The 18,103-nt window shown below is 50.1% G+C and overlaps 2 protein-coding genes across 7 annotated transcripts in view; both read right to left on the reverse strand.

Moving 5' to 3' along the window:
* LOC102688340 (anoctamin-9) overlaps positions 1-9,855 on the reverse strand; it is a 30,007-nt gene extending 20,152 nt beyond the window's left edge. The window contains exons 1-4 of the mRNA XM_069181708.1: positions 9,583-9,855; positions 2,269-2,340; positions 1,404-1,523; positions 386-525 (exon numbers count right to left, since the gene is read on the reverse strand). Of these exons, the coding sequence (XP_069037809.1) occupies positions 386-525; positions 1,404-1,523; positions 2,269-2,340; positions 9,583-9,603 (353 nt within the window). The 5' untranslated portion in view covers positions 9,604-9,855. The remainder of the gene's footprint in view (positions 1-385; positions 526-1,403; positions 1,524-2,268; positions 2,341-9,582) is intronic.
* A 3,259-nt stretch (positions 9,856-13,114) lies between these two features.
* On the reverse strand, positions 13,115-18,051 carry tssc4 (tumor suppressing subtransferable candidate 4). Of its 6 annotated transcripts, none has more exons than XM_015338701.2 (4): positions 17,980-18,051; positions 16,994-17,119; positions 15,673-15,745; positions 13,115-14,919 (listed from the first exon to the last, which is right to left on the reverse strand). In XM_015338701.2, the coding sequence occupies exon 4, from the start codon at positions 14,848-14,850 to the stop codon at positions 13,819-13,821; it is 1,032 nt and encodes a 343-aa protein (XP_015194187.2). In that variant the 5' UTR covers positions 14,851-14,919; positions 15,673-15,745; positions 16,994-17,119; positions 17,980-18,051; the 3' UTR covers positions 13,115-13,818. The 6 variants fall into 6 exon arrangements, with proteins under 6 accessions (XP_015194187.2, XP_015194190.2, XP_015194189.2 ...); XM_015338704.2 differs by having other exon boundaries at positions 15,673-15,845; XM_015338703.2 differs by having other exon boundaries at positions 16,977-17,119.
* Positions 18,052-18,103: the final 52 nt, after the last annotated feature.

An 18,103-nucleotide genomic window follows, 5' to 3' on the forward strand; every position in this document is an offset into this window, starting at 1 on the left:
CCACCCCCACCAGTGTGCAGCCCCACCTGGATGATGCTCCAGTCCTCTCACACACACCAGCTCTCAGTGGGGAGGAGAGCAGAGTGATGAAGCCAGTTCAGAGAGGGGGGTTAGTAGGAGGCCATGGCTGGTGAGGGCCAGGGGGAAATCTTATAGTTTAAAGTGCGTCATGTCAGTCGACATACAAGTAGTTCAATTGGCGTTTCCCCCTCTTTTTCGGGGGTGAAAGTGCCTAGGGCCTGCGAACAGTTTTTGATGCAGTTTCCCAGGCCTCAGCGGAAGAGTCCCACACTGTCTGACACGCAGGGACCAAGAAACTGCATCAAACGTTTCCACCGCAAATGTCCTGGACCCCGCCGCAGCGGGCTGGAGAAGGGGGGCTCACCTGGTGGGCTCAGAGACCGAGTCCCTCAGATCGCCAATCCAGTTACAGGAGTCGGACACCTTCAGCAGGTACTTGTACTTGAAAAAGATGTCCTTGGGGGTCCGGATCCCATAGAATGTCTTTTTCCCGTACACACAGGACTGCAAACACACACAGAATCACTGGCCCGCCACACTCTGCGTAGAGGCGCATTCCTTTTTGCAGTGGTTAAATAAACTCAGCATTTCAGTCCCTCACTCAGCCCCCCACCCCCTCAGACAAAGGCAAAACCCTGGTGAGATGAACACGTCGGGCAGTTTCTTGGGGGCTTGCCAGCCGCCATTTGATTTTTCAGCAAATACGTGAAACTTTGGGAAAATCGATTTTTTTCATGCCGATTTTAAAAGAGGGCTAACTCCAGCGCCCTACTGTGTCTATGCAAACACAGAATGACCAGCTCAGCGGAGAAACAGGCGCTTGCCTCGGAGAAACAAGCTGCCCGGGTGCTTACTGTCGAAGAAAACTCTTCACTCAAGTGAGGTGTGGTCAGTCCTTCATGCATGCACATGAGGAGGATAAGATCATGCAGACCTGAGAGCAGTCTCTCATCCAGATCTGTAAGAATCTATCCCCCTGAGATGATGAATACAATAAGTTTTATACAGCAAATCCACACAGGGAAGCTCACTCTAAGTTTCCATATGAGGAGATGTTTTTTCTCTCTACAAACATTCTTCTTGGATGTAATATTAATGTCAAAAGGTCAAATAATATGCTTGAATTATCCTTTTATTCTGTTGCTAAGCAGAAAAGCATATGAGCTTTATAAATAGTCACAATTTTATATACTTAAAAAAATGTTAAAATTCTTCCTCATCATATACATTAAGCACAGGGACGGGAGAAGACAACCTTGTACTAATCAATCTACTGTCTCCACACGCCCCCTCCAGCCGGTGACATCATTGCCATGGCAACAGACAGCAGGCGCGTGATGTCATAATGACATGCGGGGCCTTGGGCGCTGATGTGACCTCACCGCTATCTGGAAGCCCTTGTTCTCCAGTTGCTGGATGAAGGCCACCTGCTTCTTGTGGCTCTCGCTCTCCTGCTCGTCCTCTATGTTTCTGCACACCAGCACGTAGTCACACGCCCCCTCCTAATGATGGAAGGGCAGCAAACACATCACTGAGTTGAGCCATCATGGAGCACCATCCAAAAGCAAAAGAAGTTGGTTTGCAGAAACATCTCATTATTTTATATCGGAAATATAAAATAAAATAACGTATATCCACTGTTAAAAAATAATGAATACATATTCACTATTTTCCTGAAGCATCTCAGTGTTTCTTAGACTGGAGAGGTCTGTTATTATCAAGTGAATTATTGATAATAATTGCTGATCAGCCTGCTGTATTTGCAGAGATCTGCCAGTTTGCTGTGGGATACTAACTGAACAGCAGACGGGTGGCATGACTTTCTTATGCTCTTACGGGCGGAGCATAAGGCTCTGTGGCTCAGGATCTGCGCCTGTGACTGGAAGGTTGCTGGTTCAAATCCTGCAGCCGGCAGAGGAATCCTACTCCGTTGGGCCCCTGAGCAAGGCCCTGAACCCCAACTGCTCCAGGGGTGCCGTACAATGGCAGATCCTGCGCTCTGACCCCAAGCTTCTCTCCCTGTCCGTGTGTCTGTGTCTCCATAGAGAGAGAAAAGCTGGGGTATGCGAAAAGACGCATTCCTAATGCAAGAAATTGTGTAGGGCTAATAAAAAAAAAGAAACAGTCTGTCATTAGACCTGTGGGCTTTGAGAGCCGGGAGGGCCGCAGTGGCAGTGTTCTGCCTGATGATGGCGCTGTTGCAGCAGTAGAACTGCTCCGCAAGCCGAGAGAGCCCCCCCCTCTTACCGCGCTCAGCAACGCGGCCGCCTCTTCACAGCTGTGGTTGTTTCCCACGTTTTCTTCGAGCTCGATGCAGGCCTGGGAAGATATTTCAGGGTGGGAAAGATTCGGCACTGATGAGCGCATTTCAAACTGCAATGAATGTAAAATGTGCGCAGTGACTTGTAAAACCTCCAGCTGACATCACAAAGTAAATTTCCAGGTGTGCGCAGCGCCATATTCTGCGATTCAGAACGAGGCAACAGAATTTCTGGTTAACGTGTAGCAGCTCTATTACACTGCCAACAAGCAGGCTTGTGAATCCGGCTCTTTTAACCTAATAGAAACATCGCTCTTGACTTTGAGGTGGTTTGGTCGGGAAATACTACTTGTTAACTCTGCATGTAGATCATGTGGGAACATTTCTGTGGTGAAATGTCTGCTGCACAACCTGTACCTACTGTACTTATCCGCTCGTACATCACAGTACAGAGACTAGTGTCGTTACAGAGACTAGTGAGCAGGAAGGGCCGCCTCACGTCACAATTAATGGGAACTCTCGCTCTCGCCCGTGAGTCTGTGACAACATGGCGACTTACAGTTCTGTCACACGGTTCACAATCTTGTGCTTAACTCAAAATTAACATTTTAATTTATTTCCAATGAATTTAGTTTGCTACAGAGATGTAATAACTGGTCTGAGAAATTGGGACTGCAGTTCCCCTTGAAACTCAACAGGACTCACCAGCACAGTGCAATCACCCTCTCCCAGGCTGGAGAAAGAGTCTCACTGTGCCGTTTTCTGTTTTTTCTGCTCCCTTGGGTCAACATTCAGAACTGGTCTTTACAACCTGTAAATAGTGTTTACTTTCACTTTTGATGTGTACAGTAGTTTTATTGCACCCTTCTGGGTGAAGCAACGTGGTTTAATTCCTGTCTCGTGGCACGATAGTTCACTCCGGGCTCCACACGGCTGACAGCAAGCCATGTGTTTGAATGTGGGGGGATGGGAGTGGGAGTGGAGCTTTATGGCTGTCCCTGCCTGCGGATCATTCCCACCTCGCATCCTCTTTCCCAGTGCAGGGTTAACTGGTGTGGGGTTTGGTCTAGGAGCCTTCACTGAGACCGTGGAGAAGCAACAGGGGGTACAGATGTGTTCTGTGGGGTACAGATTTGGAGGCACAGGTGGGGTACAGATGTGTTTTGTGTGGTACAGATTTGGAGGTGCAGGTGGGGTACAGATGTGTTCTGTGGGGTACAGATTTCGAGGCGCAGGTGGGGTACAGATGTGTTCTGTGGGGTACAGATTTCGAGGCGCAGGTGGGGTACAGATGTGTTTTGTGGGGTACAGATTTCGAGGCGCAGGTGGGGTACAGATGTGTTTTGTGGGGTACAGATTTCGAGGTGCAGGTGGGGTACAGATGTGTTTTGTGGGGTACAGATTTCGAGGCGCAGGTGGGGTACAGGTGTGTTGTGTGAACTCTCCAGGGTAGAGCAATATTCAGGACCCACAGCCGGCACTGCAATCCTGCACGTCTACTCCAAGGGTCTGAGTTGGACAGATGGAAGCCCAGGAATGGTTTAAACATGTGTCTCAGGACACACCGGCTGAAAGCTCTTTATTTTCACATCATTGTCTACAAAGCAACAGGGGAAAGGAGAGAAGGACAAACGTGATTTCCCAGCAACTCAAAGACCTGGGGGCGAAACGTTTGTACTGGAGCCAAGAGACCTCTCAGGAGAAGAGATCTGTGGCCTCACTGGAAGGCAAGATGAGCAGAAAGAATGCAGGGGAGCCACCGGTCTGTTATCACTGAAGCCCTTATCCTAGAGAGACAAGCCCAAGCGCGTCCCAGAAACTCCGGCAGCCAGACAGGACTGGGACCCCAGCACAGCCATGCAGAAAAGCAGCGAATAACAGTACAGCCAGACAGAAACATACAGCCACAGCCAAATCAGGCAACACTGGGGGTCTGTCTTTAAATCCTCACTCTGGGCAGGAAATGCAAAAAAACATGTCATGCTTGGTTATCCTGTCAATTAAAACAAGCTAGCATGGGCAAAAGTCCATAATATAGAGAGACTTCTACATTCCTAGGGTTTCACCTGGAGAAATGGAAGCCCAAGCAGTCCCAGTGCCTTGAACACGCGGCTCGAGACGCACACAGGCCAGTGGCGGGACACCCAGAATGCCCTGCGGGTTGGGTGGAAGGCTCGAGCACACGGAAGACACACGTCGCCCTCCGGCTGAACCGCAGCCCCGTGAACTAGGTCTCCCCCTGGGGCTGGCATTTCAAGGAGGAAAGTAGAGGTCATGGGGTCGGGGTCTGGGCTCCTGAAGCACCCCCCCCCCCCCCCATTCCCAGCAATGAAACGAGGGGTTAAAAGAAATGCATCTTCACACACTATCACGCGAAGTGCGGGAGAGGTCCTCCCGGAGGGCCGCAGCGTGTGTGCGCGATGGGGATCAACCGCACAGAGAGGAGCAACGCACAAAAACACAGGCCGACCGCAACCAGGGCAGGGCAGGGCACGCTGGGTCCGTCTCTACATCCTCTCCCCGCGCAGGAAAGGAAAAACCCTTCTCTCGGCTGAAATTCCCTCGCGGTCATCTAGGGAAGCGATTCGGGGCGGCTCTGTCCCGGCAGACAGCAGGCGACACGGGTCGGGCGACACCGGTCGGATCAGCCGGCGGAGGCGACAGAGAGCTCCGCGGGTCAAGCACAACCACAGCTTCCAGTAAACAGCCAGGGCTTTGGTCATCTGCTGGAATAACTGCAGCAGCGACACAGCGGGAGGGATGCGGGCTGCTCGGAGCTCCGCTTTGAGCTGAGAAGTGCAACTTCTTGGAAATCGCTCTTCTTCCTGTGTACATTGTGTGAGCCTACAGCAGCCTGGCACTCTTCTGGAGAGAAGCTGCTATACAAGTGTAATTATTATTAAGCCCTTCTATTGCACCACTAAGGCTTTCTTATTGAAACATGGCGTTCTGGTTATTGGGAAGTGTTATAATCTAAGGGACAATGGCCAGCACCTGCCTCGCGTCAACATTCCCTGCTCTCCAGAGCTTCAGAGCAAGGGGGTGTTAGCTGAGATGCGGGGGTGGGGGTGGGGTGAGATTCATTGATCAAAGCCATCGTGAGGTTTACCTTGGTTCATCAGGTCCCGGGGGAGAAGTCATGAAGAGGGTCACCTACGCTCCAGGAACGCGGCATAAAAACAGGCAGGTCCAGAGGGAGAGAGGGAGAGGAGGCATGGGAAGAGACAGAAGAGAAGAGAGAGGAGCAGGGTAGCAGAGAGAAAGACGAAAGCGCTGGGCAAGAGCTCCTTGACCAAATCAACCGTAAAGCACAGCCTAGAGTTCTGCATTTGCACCTTGTTAAGAGAGATGGTCATTCTGTTGCGTTTAGCAAACTCCGATTTCCTGTATGGAGGATCCTCAGGTTAAAAATGGCCTCTTCTGCACATTGGGTGCATTTTAGAACAGGGAGACAGTTTCACATTTCATTTTGTAGCATCTGGGTGAGAGCGAGAGAGATTTACCTGCAGATCCTATTCTGTTGGTTTAGAAGGCAGGTTGATCTCTCTTGTGGACCTGTGTAGCTGTTATTCAGGATTTGAATACTTGGGAGCAGTCTGGGGTTTTTCTGCTTGGTCGGGACATAGGCCTTTGAGATGCCTTGTTTGTAAATAGCGTCACTTGTTTGTTTATGTTGTGTTTTGTTTAGGTGTGTCATTGTCACTGGTGATAAATCTTTGTCTAACCCACTGTGCGTGATTCATTACTCTTCACCCAAGCTGTGCCAGAGAGCAGAGAACTCAGGTGCTTCCCATTAAACCAACCACTCGGGTAGATTCTTGGCAAAATCTTTACAATTAGGGGGTTATGATTATTTCATGTGCTTATTGATCAATCCGCTCAGTCACGATCTGATATTTTCTATTTGTAACAACGCCAACAACACCGTCGATCGAGCTAATAATGTCTGCTCTTTAATAATGGGACCTGCTGTATAGGCACTCTTGAGATGCTGCAGAACCTGAAAGTGGTTATATATAACGCCAACAATGTTTGAATGCCTGCCAAGTTTCACCCTTTATGCAGAAAAGGTATCAAAAGCTAAAAATGTGCTTTATTTTCTCTCTCATGTCCTACGGCCTTTACCACGCTTTTAATCTCTCTTACTGTGCAGTACCTTCAGTGACTTTTACTATGGTAAATGATGGTGTTGCCCAATCTGATATAATCATGAGAAGGCGGGTTTAATGTCGAGATCAGTCATAGTGAAAATGCCAAATCACTCTTTTAAAAGGGGAACTTGCACTGCTTAAAGAGGCTGTAGTCTGCCTATCCTTTCCCGTTTCTCACAGATGTTCTCCTCCGTCACACATCACGATATCTTTTGCTTTCAAAGAAGCACCATCCTCTCTCCCGATTCCGATCCCGAGAGGCAGAGAGCTCTGGCCCGCAGCAGATGAAGCCTGGCTGGAGCAGCACCGGAGCTGGAGTCTGTGTCCCGTGGGGGAGCGGGGCTGAGCTCACGATCCGGGGACGCGCGGAGCTGGGGAGCAGGAGGTGCAGGCACACAGCACCTCACTTCTCTCTCCTCGTAACCAAACAGGAGCAGCCAACAAAAACAGCGTGCCACCTGACTGTCAAGGAAGTGTGCAAAATACCAGCTCGATAGCTTTCTGGCACCGTGCTGTTCAGGGGTTTTTGAACACGGGTGTATTTTTATTTTATTTTATTTGTATACGTGTATTTACAGATATATTCCATCTGACCATGCAAGTCTAGAGCTAATGAGTTACACCTGCAGGCCCAGCATGACCATGAGGCTCTGTGAGCAAGGGTGTGCTGTGTCACGAGAGTAAAAGCGCATTCCACATTTCTCTGTTCTCTGTCATCTGCACATGACATACCATCGGCATCGCAGTGCCGTGGTGGTTAGGACTTCTCTCTTGCAGCTCTCGGGTTCTGGGTCCAATTCAAGCATGTGGCACCTTCTGTGGGGAGTCTGCATGTTCTCCTCATTAAGGTTGGGGTTTTCCCCCACTTCCCAGATTGCCCTCTACCTCTACCTCCCTGGTTACATGGTGTCTCCCAATTGTGGGAGTTTGCCGTAGGAAAGGTAATTGGGATCCCCTCCATCCCCACCACCAGTGTGCAGCCCCACCTGGATGATGCTCCAGTCCCCTCACACACACCAGCTCTCAGTGGGGAGGAGAGCAGAGTGATGAAGCCAGTTCAGAGATGGGGGTTATTAGGAGGCCATGACTGGTAAAGGCCAGGGGGAAATTAGGCCAGGACACCGGGGTTTTTAATGGTCACAGAGAGTCAGGAACTTGGTTTTATGTCTCATCTGAAGGACGGCGCCTGTTTACAGTATAGTGTCCCTGTCACTATACTAGGGCATCAGGACCCACACAGACCGCAGGGTGAGCGCCCCCTACTGGCCCCACTAACACCTCTTCCAGCAGAAAACCTTAACTTTCCCAGGAGTCTCCCATCCTGATACTGACCAGGCTCACACCTGCTAAGCTTCACTGAACTGCCAGCTGTGTGCTGCAGGAAGGGGTGTCCTGACAATGGACAATGTGAATCCCATGTCCACCGTCATTAGTCACAGCTCCTCCATGCCCGCTCAGCCCTGGAGCTTTAAGAGACTGGGCTTTCTGTTTACAACGTACAGCATGTCCCATAACACCCTGGCCAGACCCACTGCTGTACTCGCTGTGAAACTCACAGAATTGTGGTGTTATGGTTTTTTTGTGCTTGCGAAACAAATAAGTCCAGAAGGTTATTTCCAACAACCTCTCATGCCCTACAGTCATTCCAATTAAGGCTTTAAGCAAATAAAACCGAAAGTGTCCCAGTAACATATCTCTGCTTACAGCTCGCTACTGTCTAATCTCCCACCTCTGATGAGTGTCCCAGCAGGCAGAGCGCTGACTGGACTTCACTCCCACAGCCCTGTGCTGCTCAGCAGAAACTCCCAGTTTCATCTCTCCAGCAGAAATCCACTGGTCTGGGCGTCAGTCACACTCAGCAATGCCTCAGCGTTTAAGGTTCAAAACCAGAGCTGTACTGGGAATGGGGCTGATCGAAACATTCCTTCAAAGTTCCCTCGCCTGCTCCCAAAGTCAGGATGGGCAGAATCGTGGTGTTTACTTTGTTTCACTAATAGAAATATTAATGATATCTACCTGTAGACTCACCCTCATTCAGAGCAGCTTACAATACGGCTCATTTAGGGCAGAGCACAAGGAATAAAAGTGCAGGTACAACAGGGTAAACAGACAGGAATACAATGACAACAAGGCAATGCAAACTGACTGAGTAACACGGTTCATGAACTGGCTTCATCACTCTGCTCTCCTCCCCACTGAGAGCTGGTGTGTGTGAGAGGACTGGAGCATCATCCAGGTGGGGCTGCACACTGGTGGGGGTGGAGGGGATCCCCATTACCTGTAAAGCACTTTGAGTGGAGTGTCCAGAAAAGCACTATATAAGTGTAAGCAATTATTATTAGCTGTCTCACAGCTAGAATACAGAGACGCAGAGTGAATACGTGCATTAGTAAGAAACAAATTATATTCAATGCCAGTTGTGTCAGTTTTCCAGTAGTGAACCGCCAAGTTACGCATAATTAAAACCCGTTTATACTGTTTTACTTTGGTTGCGAACAACGTCCTGATATGTTTTTGCTTCTATGCTCTATTTTGACTTTGCTGCGCTGCCCACGGGACAGTGTGATCGGTCTATTTTCGTCGCTCCCACCAAAAACAAGCCACCGCAAGCACGCTAACAAACCGAAAACGAACGGCGTGACGTGACAGCGCATTTTCAAGACAAATCGAAAACAAAACTTCAAAATAACGTTTCCTTAACGGGAGAGAGGGTTTGATTTTGCAGCGGAATTCATTCCAGTGGCTGAAACCCCGGCTTAATGCAGAACGCTGCTGTGATCGACGTCATCCTGGAGGTACAGTGGGCACCTGTTCCATAGCAGAGCCAGCAGAGCCGAGCTCGACCCACCGAGCGCGACCTACTGTACCTGCAGCAGGCGTCTTCCTGCTACAGGATACTGGAGACCCGGAGCATGGGGGTTGAAGAAAATGAGCTGTGCGCGCAATTCGTAACTCGCGCGATCGAAGAAGTTAGGATACAGTTGCACTATATCAAAAAGCTAAAGGCGATCAAGTACCCGAGACAGAGAGAGAGGGAGAAAAAAAGAACTCGCATTCATTCACCTGAAACTGGTTCATGCACGTAGAAGCGCATCTGTCCGGGCGGGTGTGCTGTATGTTGACGACGAACACCTATCGATATCGCCTTACCTGCCCGCCGGTAGTCTTCATGCCGACTCCTTTAACTCTGTCCAACGCAGGAGTTCATCCGCAGCGAGGAGCGGGACTGAATGGTTGAGGAATTCAGCTCTCGATACTTAAATACTCCTCTTGCTTCAAACCCAAACATTCACGCGTCTGGTTTGCGCAGCTCCTGAGATTGGCTCGCTCTTTACTTCCGTGTTGCTGCCTCAGCCCAGACGGGCCGTCCTGCGCTCAAAGCTGCCGGGCAGGTTTGCGGTGCCTCGCATTACCTGAACCTCACCTGGGCTACCTGAAGTCGCGCCCGAGTGTGGGGGTTTTTTCCCCTGGGGGTGTCGCCTACACAACGTGGGAAGACGTTTGCTTGGATAATTACAAGCCGCAAACGCTCTGCTTTGTTCAACTCTGCGGCTCAACACAACCCGAGTCTCAACAATCGGCTCTTTTTTCAGTTTTTAATCATCTCTTTTACTAATTTCTCTCACCCGTTCGTTCGTTTGACCCTGACACACAGATGAGGCTGTGCTTCTGCGTTCCTCCACAACCCGGCAGTTTACGGTCTCCGATTCCAGTTTAAGAAACACGAGTTAGTGTTTCTTGACGTTTCGTTTTGGGTTTTTTTCCGTTTTAAAGCTGGCCTTTAAGCCACGTCGCCATCAATTTTCAGTATTTTTTTTTCGTAAATAAGACGATAAGGCGTCCATATTCCACTGCATTTTAATATTCAATGATAAGCAATACTACACTTTTATTTTCAAAAGTCACAATCCTATTATTTACAATCCTATTATGTGTACACAGCTAAATATTTACTTTCCATTTAATCACGCTATCAAACAAGGGCCGACAATCTCTAAAATCCTCGACTACCAGAAATTTTAACGGCCACATTAACCGCACGTCGGCCCTGGCATTAAGGCAAACTTGAAGAAGGTGTTCACTCGCAAATTAGTAGATCCAAACATACTGACTGCTGTAATGCTCAGTTTATGAGTTAAGGTGATTCTTCGTGGATGTACACGAGTAAATAATCGCGTAATCACACCATCTACCCGGCGCCGCGATCTGAATCCTCCGTCCACAGTGAAACAACTAGTTTCTGATCGCAGAAAGACCTTCAGTAAAACTTCCATTCAGATCTCCATCTAAAATTAAGTGTTAACGAAACGGATTCTGCGGGTAGTGAAACAATCCTTTACGTGAATCGGCCGTCTGTAAGCCGTGGGGTGCCCTTCGCTGTGAAGGGTGCGATGATATTTTATAATATGTCTTTGTTGTAAATGTCTGTAATATGCCTGTAGATTTTAATTTACTTCTATTTTTTGTTTTGTTCCATGTTAATTTTATTATTTTTATTTGCTTTGGCAACACCGATTGTACCCATCGGTCATGCTAATAAAGCACCTTGAATTGAATTGAATTGATAACGCCTGTAACCCGTGTTCGTTAAGTGATTAATCGATGTGATTGATCGGTTGAGGGGCGTGGTGACCCGGAGTCTAGCCTGGCGGGCGCAGCGCGCAAGTCCACCGCAGGGGGGCGCCCGCACACGCACAGCTCACATCAGAGGCTCCAATTAACCCACACAGCCTCGGGACCGTGGAAGGAAAACCCACGGAGAGACGTGTCCCAGTTTCGGGAAACGAACCCAAAGCCCGAATTTTCCAGGCATGAGCGCCGACTGCCGCGCCAGGACCAATCCGAGCAGTTTATAGCTCCTTTCCCATGACGAAACTGGCAGGGGGTAAGGAAGCATTCAGGACCCGTCGCTTTGAACAGTGAAGTCGGTCACGGAGGTGTTTTGCCTCCGGCTTGGAAGCTGGACACTGGGTTCTGAGGAATTCAGCCGCGGGGACAGACCCACGGGAGCCCACCAGTGTGACGCCGGAGCCCGCAGTTCGCCGAGGACTGCCCACGGATATGCCCGATTGCGTGCAAACCGGCAGAGAACCGCTTAGTGACCGCAGAGGCTGTGATTGTGCAAGACGCGAGTGGAGATCTCACTCGTGTAAGGTCTGATTTCTGACACACAGTACTGGTGATCATGAGCTTCACCACTACAGAAACGCGAACTACACGCGCGCTTCTTACCGGAGCGGTATCCTCACAGCTAGTGAAATTTAAGTACGGAAGAGGAAGTATTAATAGGACCACTTGCCACGAAACACTGGTCATTCATTGAGGATGCGCCAAGTTTCCAAAGTCGTGCAAAACCTCAGCTAACACACCGAGTTGCGGAGTAGTTGCAAATCCACGCGTTCGTGGTGCTGTGCACCTCTTCGTGGAACTACTTCCACGCAGTTCGCTCGAGAAGGGACTTGCCGACACCTGCTGTCCGTTCATACGAGTACAGGAGCTTATAAGCGCTTTGAGAAGCCACCTTTAAAGGCGCTATATAAAATAAAGTTTATTATTGTTATTATCTGGGGCTGTAGCCTGTGCCCAGGCGAAGGACGAATACAAACAGATCGTCGGCCTCCCAAGATCCGTTTAAACAGCACGTTTCTTTCTAAACCATGTGCCAGACTAAACCGTGTAATTGCTTCCCTGTTTACATTTCTTAAGGCTCAGAAACTACTTTTATTGGGCCACTTTGGATATAAAGGCATCAGGGCAACAGGTTTCTAAAGCTCCAACACTAGGACGTGCTGTACCAACACAAGCAGCCTGCCAGAGCTGACCACAACCTTTGTATTGCGCCTTTCATGACACCACCTCAAGCAGCTGCAACACTGTTTTTACACTTCGGGGCTGAAGAGAGTCATCAGTGATGAGCACATTGCAAACTGCAATAGAAGTCAAATGCACACAGTAACCTGTAAAACCTCCTCATTTAAATGACAAAATAGAATAAATTTCCAGTATCCACAGCGCTACGTTCTGCGATTCAGAACGAGCAAACAAAACTTCCAGTGGGGTGAAGGGGCCCTGTCACTCTGTCAACAAGCAGGCTTGTGAATCCAGCTCTTAATCCAATAGAAATATTGCTCTTGACTTCTAGTTCTGGCCAACAAATACTACTTACCTGTTAACTCTGCCTGCAGATCACTTTGCGGCACTTTTGCAGCTAACCTGTACAAATTCGCTCGTATGCCGCATCAGTCATCACAGGGACTAGTGAGCAGGAAGGGCCGCCCCACGTGGCAGATCTGTGGGAACTCGCGCCCTTGTCCGTGGTGAGACCAGCGGGTTGTGATGACATGGAGACTTATAGTCCTTTCACAGAGGGCGCGATTTTGTGCTTCATTCGAGATGAATAAAAATGCTTCCAGGACGTCGATGAATGAAGTTTGTTACTGGGATTTTAATAACGGGTCTGAGCAACCGGGCCTGCAGTTCCCCTTGGAATAGGGAAGCCCCCCCGTGTGAGAGCCCGCAGTGTAAGAGGGAAGGACACCGAGCAGCAGGTGAGCGAATCTCTACACAACGCAGCACGCGCTTGCTGGAACCCAGAGTATCTCACCTCACCTGCAGAGCATAGTATCCGCAGGAGATCCGTTCCATAATGCTGCAGTTATAACAAATAACACTGCCATGTGACTGACTGTGAACAAAGGGTATATTTTATTGGCGTTCACCTATCAAAGTACATCACACGTGATCTGAAACATACAGAGAAATTCTACTTCAGTTAAGAACTGCTATTCACCTGGACACTGGGTTTCTGTACAGCTTAAATGCAAGTATTGCTGAGAGGTTCGTTTTTACAGTTTTGTCACCGCTACTCGAAAATCACTGCAAGGAAAAAAAAAAAGTCACAAAGGGATCAAATCCACAATAGGACAGCTCGATCCGAAAGGCGGAACGGCTCTGTCCCCCAGGAAGGAGGTGATAATTACTGACCAGACACGGACAATCTGTCTGGGCCCGTCCAGGGGAATATTTTCACACAGCCCAGCCTATACAGGAAAGAACCTGAAACGTGCTTGCTGGGAAACGCGCAGGATAAACTCAAAAACGTCTTCCGCTACAACAGAGCAAGACAAAAGAAGTCGCAGCAGGAGGAGAATTTCTGGTGGAACACTACGAAAAAGACACCGCAGTTCTACGTTTTGTCACAATTTCATGTCACTCTATTGCAAAAAAAAAAAAAACTTGAACTACTGGAAGAAATCTGTTACTTTTAGGGGGTTGAAAATTGTGCAGGATCTTGGTAAATATTAAAAACAAGCTACACCTAAAACGAAAAAGCAGAATAACTTTACCAACAGCTCCACACACAAGTTATTGTGACCGACGTCTTCGTCAGTCTTCCTCGTCTCTCCCCACGGTCTTCCGGAAGTTCTTCCGATTCACCTTCCGGCTGGCGTTGAATCCCACCGCTGCCACCAGTGCCTCGGCTTTGTCCCCACGGTCCTCCCCGGCCCACTTCCTCTTCCTCGCCCTTTCTCTGGGCTTGGCCATCCTTTCCTGGCCGGCGTCGTTCTCCTCTTCCTCGGGCTCTTCCAGGTGGAGCAACCCGAATTCCTTCTTGCCCCCGCCCTCCTTCTCCCCCAACGGGCCACGTCTCCCCCTTCCAGGCGCCTCCTCGGCTCCCGGCGCGTCGTCTCCTTCCCCCTGTCCCTCGGGATTCCCGGGAGCATCCAGCGGCCGGCCGGGTTTGGAAAAGACGATCCTGCAGCCGGAGCTGCTGGAGTGGTCCTGGTTGAATGCCGGAGTGAAGGGCTCCTGGTTGTCCACCGCCCAGCTCCGCTTCCTCCTCTGCTGCAGGGTTTCTATGTACTCCTGGGCCACAGCGGCATTTTTCGCGCTGCTGGTCTCCGGCACGTCTTCCAGGCTATACTTGGTCCAGCGCTCCGGGTTCACCAGGTAATCCGGCACGGCCTTGGAAGACGAAGAGTCGGGGGGCGTCTTGCTTCTCGCCTTGGGGGCGTCTTCGCCGCCGTCCCTCTTCCTGCTGGCCGGCGGCAGCGGGCGCACGAAGGTCCGGTCGATGAGGTTGTCGTCTCCCAGGGAGGGCATGGCCAGCTTGGCGGCGCTCTCCAGGCAGTCGAAAATGCTCTGGCTGCGGGAGGAGAATCCCGTGCTCGTGCCCTTCAGCTGGAAGAAGGGCCCGCGGGGCCCGGCGGGCTCGGGACGTCCTGGGGCAGCCGGGTCGCCCTCGTCCGAAGAGTCGCCGCTGGAGGAGGAGACCACTTCCGGATCGAAGTGGGGCACGGAATCCTCAGGGTCGGAGTCGCTCAGGGACACCGTGTCCGAGAGGACGACGGCGTCGCTGTCGGGAGATTTGCTGGTCACTACGTCCGACATATCGCTCCCGTCTTCCTTCTCGCACATGGTCTAGATGTCAGTGTGTGGCTCAACGGCTGCGAACAGGGACTTCCAAACGCCCAGAGAGCTCACCGCCTGGAACAGGAAGGGAATTTCTGTGTTAATAATATTGTCACGATATTCACTGCACAATGCCGGCTGCTAGGCCAGAGTGGCAGTAACACTGGAGGTGTTATCATCTGCAAAGCTGCGAGAAATGAACTGAACCCCAGGTATTTTAACATCATTTTGGCGGGTCCTGTACGGGGAATTTAGCGCGTCCATAAACTACACAAATGAGATATACTGAGGAATGTCAAGACCATGTAGAAGCTACTGTTGCCTTAATGATGTGTAAGAATAATGGTGGATGGATGCTGCACACTGGTGGGGGTGGAGGGGATCCCCATTTCCTGTAAAGCCCTTTGAGTGGAGTGTCCAGAAAAGCCCTATATAAGTGTAAGCGACTATTATTAATTTGATGTCCGATAAAAGGAGTCTCCCAAAAAGCTAGCAACCCTCACATGCACATGCAATTAACTGCTACCTACAAAATGGGCTAGATGTCAAATGGCCTCCTCTCCTTTGTAAACTATCCCCCGTTCTTTCAGTAACATGTGCAATGAATAATGTGGTGCACACTGTATAAGAAATGGACCACTAAATTCTGGTGCCCCCAGGCCCTGCATACATGTCTACCAGTTACTGGAACTACACAACAGAGAGCAACAACCTCACTGGTCCGTATATCGGTAGTAAGCTCTAGCAGGCTACGCTGGGGACCCCCGTGGGAAGGAGAGGACGAGGGTGCATCGACAACGAGCCGCACCCCCCCCCGCGCCGGCTCACCTGTTCTTGCGACTGCAGCAACTTTCCGCTGTCCGGGTCAGTCAGAGCCACCAATCTCTGCAGCTCCTCCACTCTGAAACGTACCGGGTGAACCCAGGCACGAGCAAAACATTCAGCTTTTAGAACACTTTAAGGACGTTTCCAGACAGCAAAGACGACCGAGGACGGGGGAACTGTACACCGGAAACAAAAGCACAAAGATCAGACGCCACATCCCGCGGCTCTAAAACCACTCCGAAGTCGTCACACAGATCACATGGCGCGTGCATCTTCTGTATGGGGGGGAAAAACGCCCTTTGTGGTCTGGGAGTGCAATCGGGATCTTTTCCACTCCACTGGCTGGAGAAGCAGGCCGGGGCAGCGAGTGTACACATCTTTCCTGAGACCAGCAGCTGTCTGAGGTTAAAGAGGAGACAGCTGCTGTGCTCAGGAAAGACGACAGGCGACCGATTTCTGCAGAGAGGAGGAGATCGACGGCAGCAGAGCTTCAGAGGGTTTGGAAACAGGACTGGCGCTGCTGCATGAAATTTGATCTCATGCGTGTAATCTTGCAAGATTGATCAACTGCTCAATGTGTACACTTGCATTTTATTTTTTTTTGTGAAGATAATGCTACTGAATCAAGGATTAGAATCAACTTGGAAACTACAGTGTCCTCTGGTGTGTGAGATCTCTGAGGGAAAACTAGAGTACTGCTGTAGGTGGTGTTGGTGGACCAGTAGGCGATGCTCTTGCCTCTGGACCTGAACTTCCCAACCAGTGTTCCTATGTGGCGATCATGGTGCCATCTTTCAAAGGGGCTGTTAACCTCACTAATTACCCCAGGGCTGTGTGAGAGAGGAGGGGTGCTCACACTGCTGTCCTGACTCTGGGCTCTACAGTCTGGACAGTAAACTGACTCCTGACTGCTGGGTCACTAGAGACCCCAGGGCTGTGTGTGAGAGGAGGGGTCCTCACACTGCTGTCCTGACTCTGGGCTCTACAGTCTGGACAGTAAACTGACTCCTGACTGCTGGGTCACTAGAGAGTTTGTGAAAAGCAAGGGTGGTAACATAGTGTCCTGGCTAAATTATACTCTGGTACTATACAACCTCCTTCATGTAAAGCTCCCCTTTAATTGGCAAATGTGAGCAATTTTCCCATTTTCTCTACAGCACAGGGCCCATGTGCAATCAGTTTAGATGTCATGCAGAGCTACGAACTCTGGGAAACGGAACATCCGGGACATGAGGATTTGGGATTTTGCAGGCGCCGGCGGGGAGTTTGAAACCTGGCACCTGTGGAACTGCAAGGCGGCATCTTACTGGAGGTGCAGACTCACAGGTTCTGGGTGCTGGCGAGGATGGTGCTCAGTTCGGACAGGATGCCAGCTTTAAGAGAGCGAGAATCGGCGCCCGTCTCTTCCATGACGTTCCGGTCGTGCGTTCAGCAGCCAGTCAGCCGGGATCTGGGAGAGCGAGGAAGGGGAGAGAGAGAGAGTGGATTGGGGGCCCTAACAAAGTACCTGGCCGTTTGATGACTGAACTATCTGGCGCCCTCTAGTGAGCGTCCGTGTGTCCCATCATAACGCATCGAACATAAAAAACAACAACAAATGAGTCAACAACGACCTGAAAACGCATGAAAGTCAAAAACTCATCGCTTCAGTTTGCGATCTCCGAGATTTTTAAGTCTGACCTAGGGTTACCGTATTCCTAAAATAAAAAAACGAGGACACTCCGTGGATTGGGGGGAGGGGGGGTTGTATGTTTAAGAATCTACCAAATCTGGGATTTATATATTTCAACATTCACGCAAGCCACAGGGGGTGTCGGAGGAGATATCTGCACCAGTAGATATTTATACTGGTACTAGAGACCCTGGTGAAAAGGAAAAGGGGTCAAATTCCTCAGGGCCGAGATTTAAGAAGCAGAGGAGCAGGCCAGGAAAACCCGGACCTTAGTCTTGCGTGTTTCTGCACGGAGAACAAGCTACAAGACGCATTAGGAACTGAAATATCTTCGCCTTGTCTTCACTACTCGTGTTAAACGGGAATCCTTAAAAACAAGGCGCCGGGAAACGATTGCTCTCCGTGTCTGAACACATTTAAAGGCACGACGCTCGGACATTTCGGCTGCTGTATCTGGCCCTGCATCCCTGTCCGTCTTCCGGGAGCTGCAGACATGCGCCCGAACCGTCGGATTCCGCTACAGTCGCCACAACCACGAACGCATGGACTGCCTTTGGGGTCGTAAAACAACCCCGGATCCCAAAAAGATCAGAGTTGTTATTTTCATAACAGAAACTCCCACCACCCCTCCATCTTACCTTTCTTCCCGCGAAGTCAGGTTATTCTCTGCGCTACTGCATGCCGGATAGTGTAGTCTTTCACTGACGTAGACCCTTATTGCCCACAATCGAAAAACTACAACTCCCAGTTTCCAAGAGCAAG

Source organism: Lepisosteus oculatus, chromosome 21 (genome assembly GCF_040954835.1).
Source record: "Lepisosteus oculatus isolate fLepOcu1 chromosome 21, fLepOcu1.hap2, whole genome shotgun sequence".
NCBI classification, from domain to species: domain Eukaryota; kingdom Metazoa; phylum Chordata; class Actinopteri; order Semionotiformes; family Lepisosteidae; genus Lepisosteus; species Lepisosteus oculatus.

What these genes read in the sequence shown, in the direction of transcription:
- tssc4 (XM_015338701.2), bottom strand. Translation starts at nt 14,850, where the DNA reads ATGTGCGAGAAGGAAGACGGGAGCGATATGTCGGACGTAGTGACCAGC.